The 13,430-nt window shown below is 62.7% G+C and overlaps 2 protein-coding genes across 4 annotated transcripts; one reads left to right on the top strand and one right to left on the bottom strand.

The window, feature by feature from the left end:
- Positions 1-5: 5 nt before the first annotated feature.
- On the top strand, positions 6-5,995 carry LOC144279158 (uncharacterized). 3 transcript variants are annotated; one of them, XM_077840635.1, is made up of 8 exons: positions 6-397; positions 2,349-2,522; positions 3,700-3,898; positions 4,140-4,236; positions 4,561-4,732; positions 4,978-5,085; positions 5,490-5,617; positions 5,823-5,995. In XM_077840635.1, exons 2-8 carry the CDS (start codon positions 2,453-2,455, stop codon positions 5,985-5,987), a joined length of 939 nt encoding a protein of 312 aa, XP_077696761.1. In that variant the 5' UTR covers positions 6-397; positions 2,349-2,452; the 3' UTR covers positions 5,988-5,995. The 3 variants fall into 3 exon arrangements, with proteins under 3 accessions (XP_077696761.1, XP_077696760.1, XP_077696759.1); XM_077840633.1 differs by lacking the exon at positions 6-397 and adding an exon at positions 1,836-2,034; XM_077840634.1 differs by lacking the exons at positions 6-397; positions 3,700-3,898; positions 4,140-4,236 and adding exons at positions 1,779-2,034; positions 3,380-3,537 and having other exon boundaries at positions 5,823-5,928.
- A 74-nt stretch (positions 5,996-6,069) lies between these two features.
- On the bottom strand, positions 6,070-12,970 carry GNL3L (G protein nucleolar 3 like). Its single transcript, XM_077840613.1, has 16 exons — positions 12,897-12,970; positions 12,441-12,495; positions 12,315-12,349; positions 12,046-12,147; positions 11,779-11,895; positions 11,526-11,609; positions 11,214-11,349; positions 10,636-10,739; positions 10,292-10,436; positions 10,063-10,150; positions 9,790-9,967; positions 7,998-8,140; positions 7,727-7,863; positions 7,355-7,485; positions 6,819-6,990; positions 6,070-6,324 (listed from the first exon to the last, which is right to left on the bottom strand). Exons 2-16 carry the CDS (start codon positions 12,451-12,453, stop codon positions 6,257-6,259), a joined length of 1,653 nt encoding a protein of 550 aa, XP_077696739.1. The 5' UTR covers positions 12,454-12,495; positions 12,897-12,970; the 3' UTR covers positions 6,070-6,256.
- Positions 12,971-13,430: the final 460 nt, after the last annotated feature.

Genomic DNA, 13,430 nt, shown 5'->3' with positions numbered 1-13,430 from the left:
GGGCGTGGCCTGGGCAGGGTGGGGGCCGCCCCGTGTCCTGCTGCTGAGACTGACCCCGCAGCCGGGCAGGACACAGCCGCCTGGGCCCTGGTCATGGCCACGGCTTGTGGATTTAAGGTGGAATCCTCCCTCTCCCCCCTCCAATCGTGGATTTAAGGTGGAATTGCCCCTCCCCACCTCCAGTCGTGGATTTAAGGTGGAATCCTCCTTCCACTCACCCCTTCGGATCATGGATTTAAGGTGGAATCCTCCTTCTCCCTGTTTCCTGCAGTTTGTGGAGTTCACAGGGAATTCTCCTTCCCCACCACGTGGATTAAAGGTGGAATCCTCCCTACCTGCCATGGACTGTGGATTGAAGGTGGAAGCTCCCCCTGCCCAAAACACTTGCTGAATCAAGGTGGATCCCACCTCCCCATTAATGAACATGAGTCCTTAAATTAAGCTGGATTTCCTTCCCCAGTGCCATGTGATGATTTAAGGTGGAATAGATACGGGTTTTTGATGTAACGTGGATTTTTCTCCCATGTAATTGTGCGTGATTCATCTGTTCAGCATGGTTCCCCCATGATATGGGGTGTAGGTAATTTAATTTGTAAGGTCAATTCTAACTACAGTTCTATGAGAATCTTGGCTTGAAGGGGGAATTTTCCCAGCTGGGCAGCCCCTTGGCTGAAGGTGGGAGTCCTAGCTGGCAAACACAGCTCAGGAGGTTCAGGGGAAAGATCACCATCTGGTGCACACACAGCTGGCAGATTTCACATGGCATTTCCCCAGGTGGCCAGCTCACAGATGTAAGGTGGACCCTCCCCTGAGGGCCAGCATGCAATTTAAGGTGGAATTCCCAAGAAGGCTAAAACACAGATTTAAGGTAGATGGAAGGTCCCTGAGAGAACAGAACAGAACCCTGGCTCCCAGCCCCCCTCCCTGAGTGGGGGAGAGAACCCAGGAGTCCTGGCTCCCACCCCCCTTAACGACAAGACCCCACTCTCGTCCCAGAGCAGCAGTGGCCCGAAGGTGCAGCTGGCTCATGCAAACTAATGAGGAGAGACTGGACAGTTTGGGGGGAGGGGCTGGCATCTCCCCTGGACCCCCTCCATGCCCTGAACTCGCTGGCTCCTGCTTAGCTTCATGCCCTCCAGCAGTAAACAAGCCAACGTCCATCCGGGCCACTAGATGGCGCTGAAGCTCCACGAGCCAAGCGGCGAGCGCTTGGCGGCAACAGGCCTTGTGACCCAACCCCGCCTCCTGCAAAGGGAGGGGCCAGCCCCTGAGGGCTACGGGGGCCGGCGGGGGAAAGGGAAAAGCTGAGACAGAATGTACCATCTGCGCCAGGAAAAGGGGGGTGGATTCCATAGAAGTCTCAGGGGCCCTGCCCCATGAGAGGGTGTAACCCCAAGTGGCCAGCCCCCCATGAGAAGGGGTGTAACCCCAGTGACCCTATCCCCATGAGGGGTATAGCCCCGCCCTCCAATGTGAAGAGGGTGTGGCCTCAGTGACCCCCCCCATATGAAGGGGTGTAACTCCATTAGCCCCTCAGTGACCCCCCCATATGAAGGGGTGTAACCCCATTAGCCCTGCCCCCATAAGTGGTTTAACCCCTCAGGCCCTGCCCCCAATGGGAGAAGCATGACTCCAGTGGCCCTGCCCCAATGAGAAGGGGTGTGACCCCCAGTGGCCCCGCCCCGATAAAGTGTTTAATCCCCAGTGGCCCCACCCACCACTGACCCTTTCTCCTGACTCTCCCCAGTGGCCTGTCTGGCCCTGCAGCCCCAGCCCCAGCCCCATGGGGCTGCCCCCAGCTCTCCTCCTCATGCTCTGCCTCTACCCTGCCCCCCAGGGCCTGGCTCCCCCAGACCCAGGGCTGCTGGCCCAGGGCCGTGCCCGGCTGCGGGAGGCCCAGATGCTGGCCCAGCACCCACAGCTGGGGGCCTGCTGGGCGGGGGCCCTGGGCAGGCTGGATGGGGGCTGCCAGCAGCTGGGAGAGGAGCAGCAAAGCCGCATCGCCCTGGCCTTCGCCCACTGCCACCTGCAGAGGTGATGCCCGGACGCCTGGGTCCTGACCCCAGCTAGAGGGGCAACTGGGGCACCTGGGTTCTGTCTCTATGTGGGTGGGGGCTCTGGGAGCCGGACACCTGGGTTCTATCACTGACTATAGAAGGGAAGTGGGGTTAGTAGGCTGGGAGGAGGGGGCTGAGAGCCAGGACACCTGGGTTCTCTCTCTGGCTCTGGGAGGGAAGTGGGGGCTGGTGGGTGAGAGCAGGGGCCTAGGAACCCGGACACCTAATTTCTATCCCCGGGGATGGTGGCCTAGGGGTTCCTGGCTAAGACCCCCGCTGTCCCTTGGCCAGGTCGGGCCGGCCCTTCCCTCGCTGCGAGGCCAGCAGCTCCGTCCGGGCCTGCACCCAGCACATGGACCCTGTGGCCTTCGGGGTCTACACTGAATTCTTCACCCATGCCCACAGCATCTGCTACCTCCTTCGCAGCGAGGCCTGGCAGCAGCAAGCTGAGAGCACCGTGCACAGGTGAGCGGGGGGGCGGGGTCCCCTCCAGGGGGCGCTCATTCCCATCTGGCCCCTGGGTGGGAACTGGCTGGCTCGGGGGGGTGGGAATGGGACACAGGGCCTTTCCCTTCTAGCGGGTGCTGGCTTCTATCCTGTGCTGAGTTCGCTGAGTCTCTAGCAGGGCAGATGCCCCCCTAGTCCCACCTAGTCAGCCCCCCGATGCTGGCAGAGAGGCCGGGGTCTGAGCAGAACATGAGGATGTGTCCCCCATTCCCAAAACAAAGGAGAACATTAGGTGGGAGGGGGCTGTTGGGGAGCAGATTGGGAGAGGGGCTATGTGGGGGGAGGGGCTGGGGGAGTAGGGGGCTGCATGGGGTGTGGATACAGAGCCTTTCCCTACATCTTTTCCACCAGAGTTGGATGGGAAGGGACTGTGCGGGGGAGCATCTATGGGGCAGGGGCTTTGTGTGTAGCAGGGCCTGGCCTGCACATTTGGGAAGCTGGAGGTGGGCCAGTCTCCAGCCCAGGCCTGCAGACTGTGGAGTTCATCAGTGTCTAGGTCTACATGAGGTCCTGGCTCCAGGAGTCGAGGGATTGCGCCAGAATCTCAGATCTCGGGCAGAAAACAGCAGGTACGTTTCTAGCTCTCGCGGTCGGGTAGAAAAGCTGCCAAGAGCCTGAGCCCATTGCTCACAGGTGTGAACCGAGCGTGCCGGAAGCTGCCTGAGTCTGCAGAGGGCCTGAGCCCGTTGCTCACAGAGTGGGGCTAATGGGCAGTGCTGTCTGTGTGGATAAGTAGCACACTGCCTGGGTTGGGGGCATGGGGCAGGATCAAGGCCCCGCTTTGGTGCTGACGCCCCTTCCCCCTCCGCCCCCAGGCTGGTAGCCAGTTCGGAGGGCGTAGCTGAGCGGCTGGAAGAGACCAACCAGCTGGCAGAGCAGTCAGCGCGGGCACAAGAGGCCACCCTGCGATCCCAGGAGGAGATCCTCCGCCATGGGGAGCTGCTGAGACAGACACTGCAGGACTCCTCCAGGGGTAACCCCAGCCCCTGGAAGCCAAGATGCCTGGGGTCTCTCCCCAGCTCTGGGAGGGGAGTGGGGTCTAGTGGTTAGAGCAGGGGGGGCTGGGAGCCAGGACTCCTGGGTTCTCTGCTGGCTTTGGGAAGCACGGCTGCTGACAGCCCCTGGCTCCCCGCAGGTGTCCGGGAGGCTTTTCGGGACATGCAGGAGGCGGCCGGACGGCAACGCCTGGCCTTTGCCGAGATCGTGAACCGCCTCAGCTTCCTGCACCGCTTCCTGGTGGGGGAGTCCCAAGCTCTGGGCTCCTTCCTCTACCACCTGCTGACCGGCAGCGCCGCCCTGCTGCTCACCTCCAGCCAGCGCACTGCTGGGGCCAGGTAGGGGCAGGGAATGGGGCAGGGCCCTGTCCCCTCTGGGGGGCACCAGCTCCCACCTGGCCCCAGGGCAGGGACTGGCTGGCCAGGGGGGTGAGGAATGGGGCTGGGGCCTGTCCCCTCTAGGGGGCGCTGGCTCCCACCTGGCCCCAGGGCAGGGACTGGCTGGCCAAGGGGGTGGGGAATGGGGCTGGGGCCTGTCCCCTCTTTCCCTTCCCGTGATCCCCTTTTTCTTCTGCCTGAGGTTGATCCTGCTGGGCCTGGTTGGGGGCAACGTCTACCTGGAGCGTGTGGTCAGTGGACTCATCTTGGAGAACACTGAAGCCGGCTCCGATCCAACGGTACCGGCCAGGCACCCCCCCCCGAGACACCCCCAGCTGGGGTGACCCCTCCTTCAGACCCTCCCTCCCCCGGGCTCAGCAGTCACTGGGTCTCCAGGACACCTGGGTCCTCTCCCCTGATCTGGGAGGAAAGTGGGGTCAGGTGGGGTGGAGCAGGCGGGGCTGGGAGCCAGGACACCAGGGTTCTCTCCCCAGATCTGGGAGGGGAGTAGGCTCTGGCAGATTAGAGCGGGGGAGCCCGGGCAGTGGGGTGGGGAGCCCGGACGCCGGGGTTCTCTGGGCGGAGAGCGGGGGTCCTCGCTCTGACAGGTCCCCCTCTGCCAGGAGGCCCTTGCCAGCTGGGTGGGGCTATGCCGCAGGCTGTGTGTGGGCGCCGGGCTGGCTGTCCTGGCCTATTGCGTCCTCACTTACCGCGACGTGGCCCAGCAGAGCCGGGAAGTGCTGCGGGGGCTGCAGGAGACCCGGGCCCAGATGCAGCACATCCTGCAGGAGACAGGTATGGGGGCGGGGCTAGAGGGGAGGGAGGGGCTAGAGGAGGAGGGGAATGGGGGAGTCCCTGTGTGAAAGCAGTGGGCGGAGCTAGTGGAAGGGGGAGCATGACAATATGGGCAGGGCTAAGGCTTGGTGGGAGGGGTTAAGTGGGCAAGAAGGTGGAGCTAGGGGAAGAGGGGGGGGCATATCTGGATGGGCAGGGGCATGTGGGTGAGGCATGGGCTAACCACGCCCCCCTCCCTCATGCAGAACGCCTGCTGGCCCAGCGGGGCCCAGATCCCAGCCAGGACAATGCCGAGTTTGCCGACTCGGGCTTCCCAGAGCCCCTCTCCCGGCCGGAACGAGGAGCCCCCTGGGGTGAGCGACCCACTGTGCTGGGGGCGCTACATGGGCGGGGCTGGGAGCCAGGACTCCTGGGTCCTCTCTCCACTCTGGGAGGGGAGTGGGGTCTGGTGGTTGGAGCAGGGGGGGCTGGGAGCCAGGACTCCTGGGTCCTCCCTCCACTCTGGGAGGGGAGTGGGGTCTGGTGGTTGGAGCAGGGGGGGCGGCGGGGAGCCAGGACTCCTGGGTCCTCCCTCCACTCCGGGAGGGGAGTGGGGTCTGGTGGTTGGAGCGGGGGGGCTGGGAGCCAGGACTCCTGGGTCCTCTCCCTGGCTCTGGGAGGGGAGTGGCAGGTGGGCCTGCATAGCGCTTGGCACCCCGGGGTCCCCAGGCGGGAGCGAGGAGCCCCCCTAACCCAAACCTCCCTGTCCTGTGGCCAGCGGAGGAGCTCAGCACCAGCAGCCCCAAGAGCCGGAGCCGCTCCCCGGCCCGCCAGCGCACCCGGCCGCAGAGACGCACCAGCCGACGGGACTCGGAGAGACGCCATGTTCCCGTGCCAGTGGACGGGGTGAGTGCGAGTCAGCAGGGTGCAACTTACACCCCCATTCACCCCCCACCAACCAGGATCCAGGCTCCAGCGTCACAGACACCCCCCTGAGTCCTGGCTCCCCTGCTCTAACCAGTAGACCCCACTCCCCTCCCAGAGCTGGGGAGAGACCCCAGGAGCCCCGGCCCCCTGCTTTGACCAGCCTGAAATGTCTCTCTTCCCCCAGCTGTGCTGCTATGATCTCCGGCACCGGCCGGCCCTGAGAGACCCCCCCCAAACGCCAGCCACGGTGAAGGGGCCCCTCTGCAGCACCCGAAGGGGAAGACCTCAGTTGCCGGCAGCAGGTGCCATCCTGCTGAGCCCAACCTGGGATCAGACTCCTACTGCGTGAATGTCACCCCAAGCCGGGAGCCAGGACTCCTGGGTTCTCTCCCCAGCCTGGGCAGGTCTGAGTGAGACACGCAGGACAGGGGGAGGCTGCGTGATGTTTTAATGGAGACGGGCCGTGCCGCGCCGCGGCTTTTAGCCGGTAATAAAAGGAGCCTGACAATTCGGTAGCAGCAGCTCTGGTCTTGTCTGCGTGGCCGCCACCGGCCAGGAGCGGCGATCGATCCCAAGGGAGCTGGAGGGCCGGGCTCACGGGGGCTGCCAGCGCTGCACCTAGTCGCCTGCTGCCCCGAAGTTCATGGCGGCCGTCAGCGTGGCGGAGAGTTTGCTGGCGATTTTCTCTGCCGGGGGGAAACGAGCTGCAGTGAGAATCCCTCCCGCTCGGTGAGACGCGCGCGCCCCGGCCAGCAGAGAGCACTGGGCGCTGCCCTGCCACGAAACCTACTTCCAGCCTGCCTGGGTGGGAGGGGAAACTGAGGCACAAAGAGACGCGATAGAGCTGGGGATGGAACCCAGGAGTCCTGATTGACTCCTAGCCCTAGCTAAGGGACAACATGGCCTAGAGCACAGGACTCCTGGGTTCTCTCCCTGGCTCTGGGAGGGGAGGGGGACTGGTGGTTAGAGCAGTTGGGAGGAAGCCAGGATCCCTGGGTTCTCTTCCTGGCTCTGCCTTGGACCGTGGCCAAGTCCCCTCTCCCGTGCCTCAGTTTCTCCTCTCTACCATTAATTTCTAGACTAAGCCCTTTGGTCAGGGACCATCCCTTATTGCTCAGTCTGGATGGCTTCCTTCCCCAGATGCCCCCACGATGAATCCCCTAAGCACCCCTCCGCCAACCTGCTCTTTTCTGCTGCTTCTTCCGCCTTCTGCTAGCTGCCCGCAGCCCCTGCCCTTGATGCAGAGGGTCTAGGGCTGAGATCTCCTCCAGGCTGGGGGCTCTGGGAACAGGTCTCTCCACAGCAGCGGCTGTTTTGTTCTTAGCCTTCAGTTCCACTGTCACGGGGCCGAGCTGCAGGGACAAAGCGGAGAGTAAGGCATGAGAGGGCGGCCTGCCAACGGGACAGGCCCAGAATTGGGCAGCTGCCTCATACTCTAATATCTCAGCTTTCAGATAAAAAGAAAATGAAGCTTCTAGCTCAAACGGCTGGGGAGAGAAAGGATCACTGCCTGCCTGAGTCTGCAGAGAGCCTGAGCTCATTCCTCAGATGGGGTGGAGCCTATTATGAAAATCAGCTAAGAGAGTGTCTCCTGTTGGCACCAAGAGGGGGTGGGTCTTTGAAGCTTCAGCCTCTCTGGAGAATACTTTTGGGATGCCTGTGTGGGCGGAGCCTGTTGTGGGGCTTAGGGGCCATGCTTCTCCCCTCCCTCCATACCTCCAGATCTCTGTCTTCGTCCATGGCTGTTTCTTCCTCTCCCAACGTCTCCTCTTCCTCCATCTCTGACCCTGCCCCGCTGGTGAGACCGGCGGGGGTGAGGCCGATGCCCGCAGGAATCGACGGGAGGTCTGGGCAGGGAACGGACACAGAGAGGGCACCGTAAGCGGATGCTCTGCTTCCCACCCACCCCCAGGGGGAGAAAGTGGTACTGCCCCCCAAAGGCCACATTGCACAGCTGGGAGCCAGGACTCCTGGGTTCTCTCCTGGCTTGAGGGGGGTGGCGGCTGGGAGCCAGGATGCCTGGGTTCTGTCCTGGCCCTGGGAGGGGAGCGGGACATAGCAGGTTACCAGCCCATGTTCACTACTCACTGGCCAAAGCCTCCTGGTTGCCTTGCTCCAGCGCCTCAAAGTCGAAGGCCTTGCCCATCTCCGTGACTATCTCAGCACTGATGTGGGTGGGCAGCGTGTGGGTCTCTGGGGGGTGCGTGAAATAGCTGATCTTCCCGCTGGCAGGGGAAAGAACAGGGGCTCTGAAAGGGTGCCATTCCCCACAACTCCCGCCAGCCAGTCCCCTGCCCTGGTGCCAGATTAGGGCTGGCACCCCCCCCAACCCCCCCCGTTCCGCCTCTTCCCCACCCACCTCATCCAGTCACTCAGCACAGCTTTGGCTGCCTTCTCGTGATCGGGCACGCCTCCTTTCCTCAGTTTCCCCTTTCTCCGGGCAAGGTGTGCTAGGAACTCCATGACGTCCTGGTAAGCCGGCACACCGTAGTGCTGCATGATCTGGGGTGGGGAGCAGCCAGACAAGCCCATCAAACCGCTTCCGGTTCCCCTCAACCTTCCCTCTCCTCCCTCTTCGCTTCCCCGTCCAACCGCGGTCGCATCTCCTCTCCGCCTTCCCACGGGCCACCCCCACGCTGGGGCCCCGACCCAGCCACTGCTGGATCCTTCTGCATTCACAGACTTGACGGCTGTCGCTCAATTGGAGACGAGTCAGAAAAGAGCCACGAGAAAAACCCAAGGGTTAGAAAACCGGCCTGGGAGTGAGAAACTCGAGGAGCTCGGTCTATTTCGCTTAACAGAGAGACGGTTAAGGGGTGACTTGACCCGAGTCTGTCGGTACCCATGTGGGCACAAAGAGCTAATAACGAGCTATTCAATCTGGTCTAACACGATCCACAGGCTGGAAGCTGAAACTGGACAAATTCAGAGCAGAAACAAGGCGTCAATTCTTAACGGTGAGAGTAAGGAACAACTTTCCAAGCAGCGGGGTGGGTTCTCCATTGCTGGCAGTTTCTCTATCAAGCCGAGAGGTTCTCCGACAAGCTCTGCTCTACGAATTAGTTTGGGGAAGTTTTCTGGCCTGTGTTATATGGGGGGGTCAGATTGGAGGATCACAGTGATGTCTATTAACCTGATATGGTCTTCTTCTAATGAGCCCTTCCTCCGGAGTTTCTGTTCATCGTTTCATTTCGCTGGCTAGCAAGTCAGAGGGTTGTATCATACATACTATGATTTATAAAAGGGAAACCTCAGTAACTGAGTTTGACAAACTGAGTGAAATCCACATGAGCGCGTGAAACATTCTGATCTTGTCTAATCGACGTTCTTGGTCGGAAAATGGCAGCAGGCTGTCTGGCCGAAAGTTGTCCATCAGAAATCTCTTCCTGGGACAGGTACTTCCGTCCGCTGGGAAGAAAGTGTTAGTTTCCTTCCTGGGACAAGGAAAAGAGGGGCTGGGGTTCGAGTCTGAAGAGTCTGGGTTGGAACCAGACATGTTAAGAACTGGCTGGAATCTACACATAAGAACGGAGAAGCTGGAGTTGACAATGGAGGAGCCAACGACCAAGGAAAGAGCCTGCATTGACAATGGAAGACCCAATGACCAATGGACGATCTTGCGTTGACCAACGGAAGACCCTGCGGCCAATGGAAGAGCCAACAACCTGGCCATTAACACTCAACTGTTTGGGAAGCTGACCACATGAGGAGCGCGTTATCGAGGAAGCAGGTGAGAACAGACCCCCGGCGCCAACGGGGAGACAGAATTGCAGGGACCTCTACTCTCCCCATACGGCCTCTCCCATCGCCCCAAGGACTCTCCACCTGCTCCAGGTGAATACTCAATTTCCCTTGGTCTTCAAAGACCAGTGCTACATCTCCACATTGCTCCCGAAAGAGCTGGAGGGGGCACAGGGACTGTGGGGAGAAGACGGGGCGCTGGGAGCCCCATTGTCTGCTGTGGCAGGAAAGCGGGAGTCCTGGAGGCTCGAGAATGCTGAATGGGTCCTTTGGGTCCTGGGCGGGTGAGTTCAGAGCAGGTGCTTCTTGGGGCCTGTCTCTTGGTGGACGGCGCTGGCCCCACGGTTTGTGGCATCGCCCCATTGAGCATTCCCCCAACCGTCCCCCTAGCAACCGCCCTCCTCCCCTACCTGGCCCTGGGAGCACCGTCTCAAGATGGCGTGGACGGGCGTCACCGGGTCGGCCACCTGCTCCACCTTGAGGCAGCTGCGCAGCACCAGGCCGGCATCCGTGGCCGCGGTCGCCATGACGAGGCCGGGACAGTCCAGGAGCTTGACGTGCCGGTCGAGCTGGACCTCCTGGAGGCACCTGGGCGGGGGGGAGAAAGGGGGCATCAGCGGGGGAGCAGGGCTGTCCCGCGGGGGCCCGGACCCCCACCCCCGCCGGGGGGCAGGAGGGCTTACTTGGTCACGCCGGGCGTGGCGCCCACACTGCAGGCCCGGCTCCGCTTCAGGCTGTTAATCAGGCTGCTTTTGCCGACATTGGGGAAGCCTGGACCAAGAGCAACAGGGACACCAGTCAGAGAGAGAACCCAGGCAGCCGGGACCCCCGGCCCTAACCACCAACCCCCACTCCCCTCCCAGAGAACCCAGGAGTCCTGGCCCCCTACAGCGAAGGGCCTGAGTCTCTCACCTACGACCCCCACGCTGATGGCCGTCTTGAGGTCCTGGCTACGGCTGTAGTTGGCCAGCACCTTCAGCAGGCAGTCGGCCCCCACGCACGCCCCACTGGCCAGCAGCTCGCAGGAGGCCTTGGCCACGGGCACCTTGCTCTGTTGCTGGGGAGCAGAGAGCAGCAGACAGGTCAGGACAGGGCTCACACAGCTACATCCCCTCTGGCCCTACTCCTCTCCCGGAGCCAGGGAGAGAACCCAGGAGTCCTGGCTCCCAGCCCCTCCCCCCCGGCTCTAACAACTAGCCCCGACTCCCCTCCCAGAAGCCAAGAGTCCGGAAAAGTCCCAGGCCCCAACCCCTCACCAGGTGCCGGCTCTGCTGCTGGGTGGAGGCTTTGAAGGCCACTGTGGGGAGTTCGTTCCTCAGGTACTTCAGCCACCCGGCCACCACCTCCTTGGACACCAGGTCTGGGGAGCGCAAAGCACAAAGGGTTAACCCAGCGTTGCCTGCTTCCCCCCACCCAGCTATTACGGCTCCTCCTCCCTTAGGAGCCCCAGCTCGCACCCCCAGGGAGGGAAACTGAGGCACCACAGGACTTGCCCCAGAGACAGCAGAGAACCCAGGATCCCTGGCTCCCACCCCCCCATACTCTAACCACCAGCCCCCACTCCCATCCCAGAGCTGGGGAGAAAACCCAGGAGTCCTGGCTCCTACCACTAGGCCCCATTCCCCTCCCACAGCTAAAGATAGAACCCAGGAATACTGGGGCCCAGCCCCCTGCCCCATGTTCTAACCACTAGCCCCCACTTCCCTCCCAGAGCCAGGGAGAGAACCCAGGAGTCCTGGCTCCCAGCCCCCCTACTCTAACCCCTAGCCCCCACTCCCCTTCCGGAGCCAGGGAGAGAACCCAGGAGTCCAGGTTCCCCCCGCCACACACCCACCGATTTTATTTAACACCAGCACCAGTTTCTTGTTGCCCCCGGCCTGCAGCACGGCCTCCTCCACCTGGGGGCAGCGACAGCCCTGGGGGTCTCGGGCGTCCAGCACCTCGAGGACCACGTCAGCTGCCTGGATCACCTGTGGGGAGCAGGAGAGGGGGTGAGTAGGGTGTCCCCTCCGTGGCCTGGCCTGGCCCGGCCCCACTGAGCGCTGGTGAAAGGGGAGAATCATAGTCTCCCCTCCGCAGTCCGGCCCCACTGAGCGCCAGGGAGGGCGGGACATGGGGGCTTCCCCTCCATGTGGCTCACACTGACCTTCCTGAACTCCCGGTAGTAGGCCCTGCGGGACCCCTCCTTCTCCAGTCGCGGGTGCCCCTGCAGCTGCTGCAGCCCGGCCTCCTGCCGAGAGAGGAGACGAAACAGTGTGGGGGGGAGAGAGAACCCAGGAGTCCTGGCTCCTAGCCCCACTGCTCTGAGCCACTGGACCCTGCTCCCCTCTCCCAAATGGGAGAGAACCCAGGAGGCCGGTCTGGGGGCCGAGGGGCTGTGAGGTTCGGGGCCATGTTACCTTCTGCTCGAAATCCCGCTGCTTGCGGAGGGCGTCCTGCTGCAGGGACTCCAGGCTGCGGCGCTGGCTGGTCTCCTTGAGCCGGGCCTCCTCCTGCCGCGCCCTCAGCTCCGCCACCTGGAGACACAGCCAGGCTTCAGACTCCCAGAGCCGGGGAGAGAACCCAGGCGTCCGGGCTCCCAGCCTCCCGGCTCTAACCCAATAGACCCCACTCCCCTCCCAGAGCTGGGGAGAGAAGCCAGGAGTCCAGGCTCCCCCCATCCCTACCCTTTTCTGCTTTAATTTGGCTTCTTTCTTCGCATACTCCTTGAAACCCAACAGGTGAGGCACTCCTGGGTCCTTTTTCCCATGAGCCTTTGCTTCCTTCCTCTGTGTAAAAGAGAGATCCTGTTAATAACCTCACAGCAGGCAGCAACTTGCCCCCCCCATTGAGAACCCAGGAGTCCTGGCTTCCAGTCCCCCCCCCCGGCTCTAACCCACCAGACCCCACTCCCCTCCCAGAGCTGGAGAGGGAACCCAGGCATCCTGGGGCTCACCTTGCATGGGCGTTTCCTCGCAGCTGTTGCGTGTTCTGTGGAGAAGGGGACAGAGTTAAGGGGATGTTTATTTTGGGGGGCTGGGGCTGGAGGCCGGTCCAGGGAGCGCCGGCACTAGGGACTTACTGGGCCGGGTCATGGCTCCGAAGCAGGTCGCAGGGTCGTCTCCACTGAGCAGCACCTGGGAAGAAATTACGGTTATACAGGGACCTGGAGAGCAGCTCTGGGGGTGGGGAGGGGGTCTAGTCGTTAGAGCCGGGGGGGCTGGGAGCCAGGATGCCTGGGTTCTCTCGCCAGCTCTGTGACCTCCGGATCCACCACGCAGCAGTCCCTACCAGAAGAGAATCGGGGTGTGTGTGGTGGGGGGGAGGTCTGATGAAATCCCAGACACGGACAGGGGGGGATCCCTGCCTCTCCCCAGAGATCCAGCCTCCCCTCTGGTCTCACGCCCCATGCCTCGCCCTCTGCAGCCCCCTCCCCAGAGAGCCTCCCGCCGCCCCATAGATCTAAGACCCCTCTACACCCCTCCCCCCAGATCCAGCCCCTCCCCCTCTGCACCCCAGATCCAACCCCCCCTCCCACCTGGCTGTCGCAGTTTCACTTCCAGGGCACCAGCTGGAACCCACGTGGCGCGCTCCCGACACAGGGGCACTTCCTGTTCCCCCTCGAGTGCGCGCGCGGTGGGCGGGGCCTCGTGCACAGGCGCGTCCCCAAGGCGGGAGCTCGCGACCCCGTGTTGTTGCTGTCTCTGAGCTTTGCAAAAGGTGGCTGCGATTTCCAGCTGCAAAGGCTGGGGGGGGGGCCTGGGGGGGGCGCAGCTGGAAGCCGGGGTGCGGGGGTGACAGTTGCATGGGATGAAATGGTGCAAATCTGCAGGCGGGCCTGGAGAGTCCTGCGGGGCCTGGGCTTGCAACTCTGCAGCCCGCACATTGACAGGAAACCAAGCTGCCAGGCTTGCAAATCTGCAGGGGGGGCCGCGCATCCCTTGCAAATCTGCAGGGGGGGGGCCGCGCATCCCTTGCAAATCTGCAGGGGGGGGCCGCGCATCCCTTGCAAATCTGCAGGGGGGGCCGCGCATCCCTTGCAAATCTGCAGGGGGGGCCGCGCATCCCTTGC

The sequence above is a fragment of the Eretmochelys imbricata genome, chromosome 23 (assembly GCF_965152235.1).
Source record: "Eretmochelys imbricata isolate rEreImb1 chromosome 23, rEreImb1.hap1, whole genome shotgun sequence".
Lineage (NCBI taxonomy): Eukaryota > Metazoa > Chordata > Testudines > Cheloniidae > Eretmochelys > Eretmochelys imbricata.
Note: the sequence above shows the minus strand (reverse complement) of the source record. Positions and strands in the feature narration are given on the sequence as shown.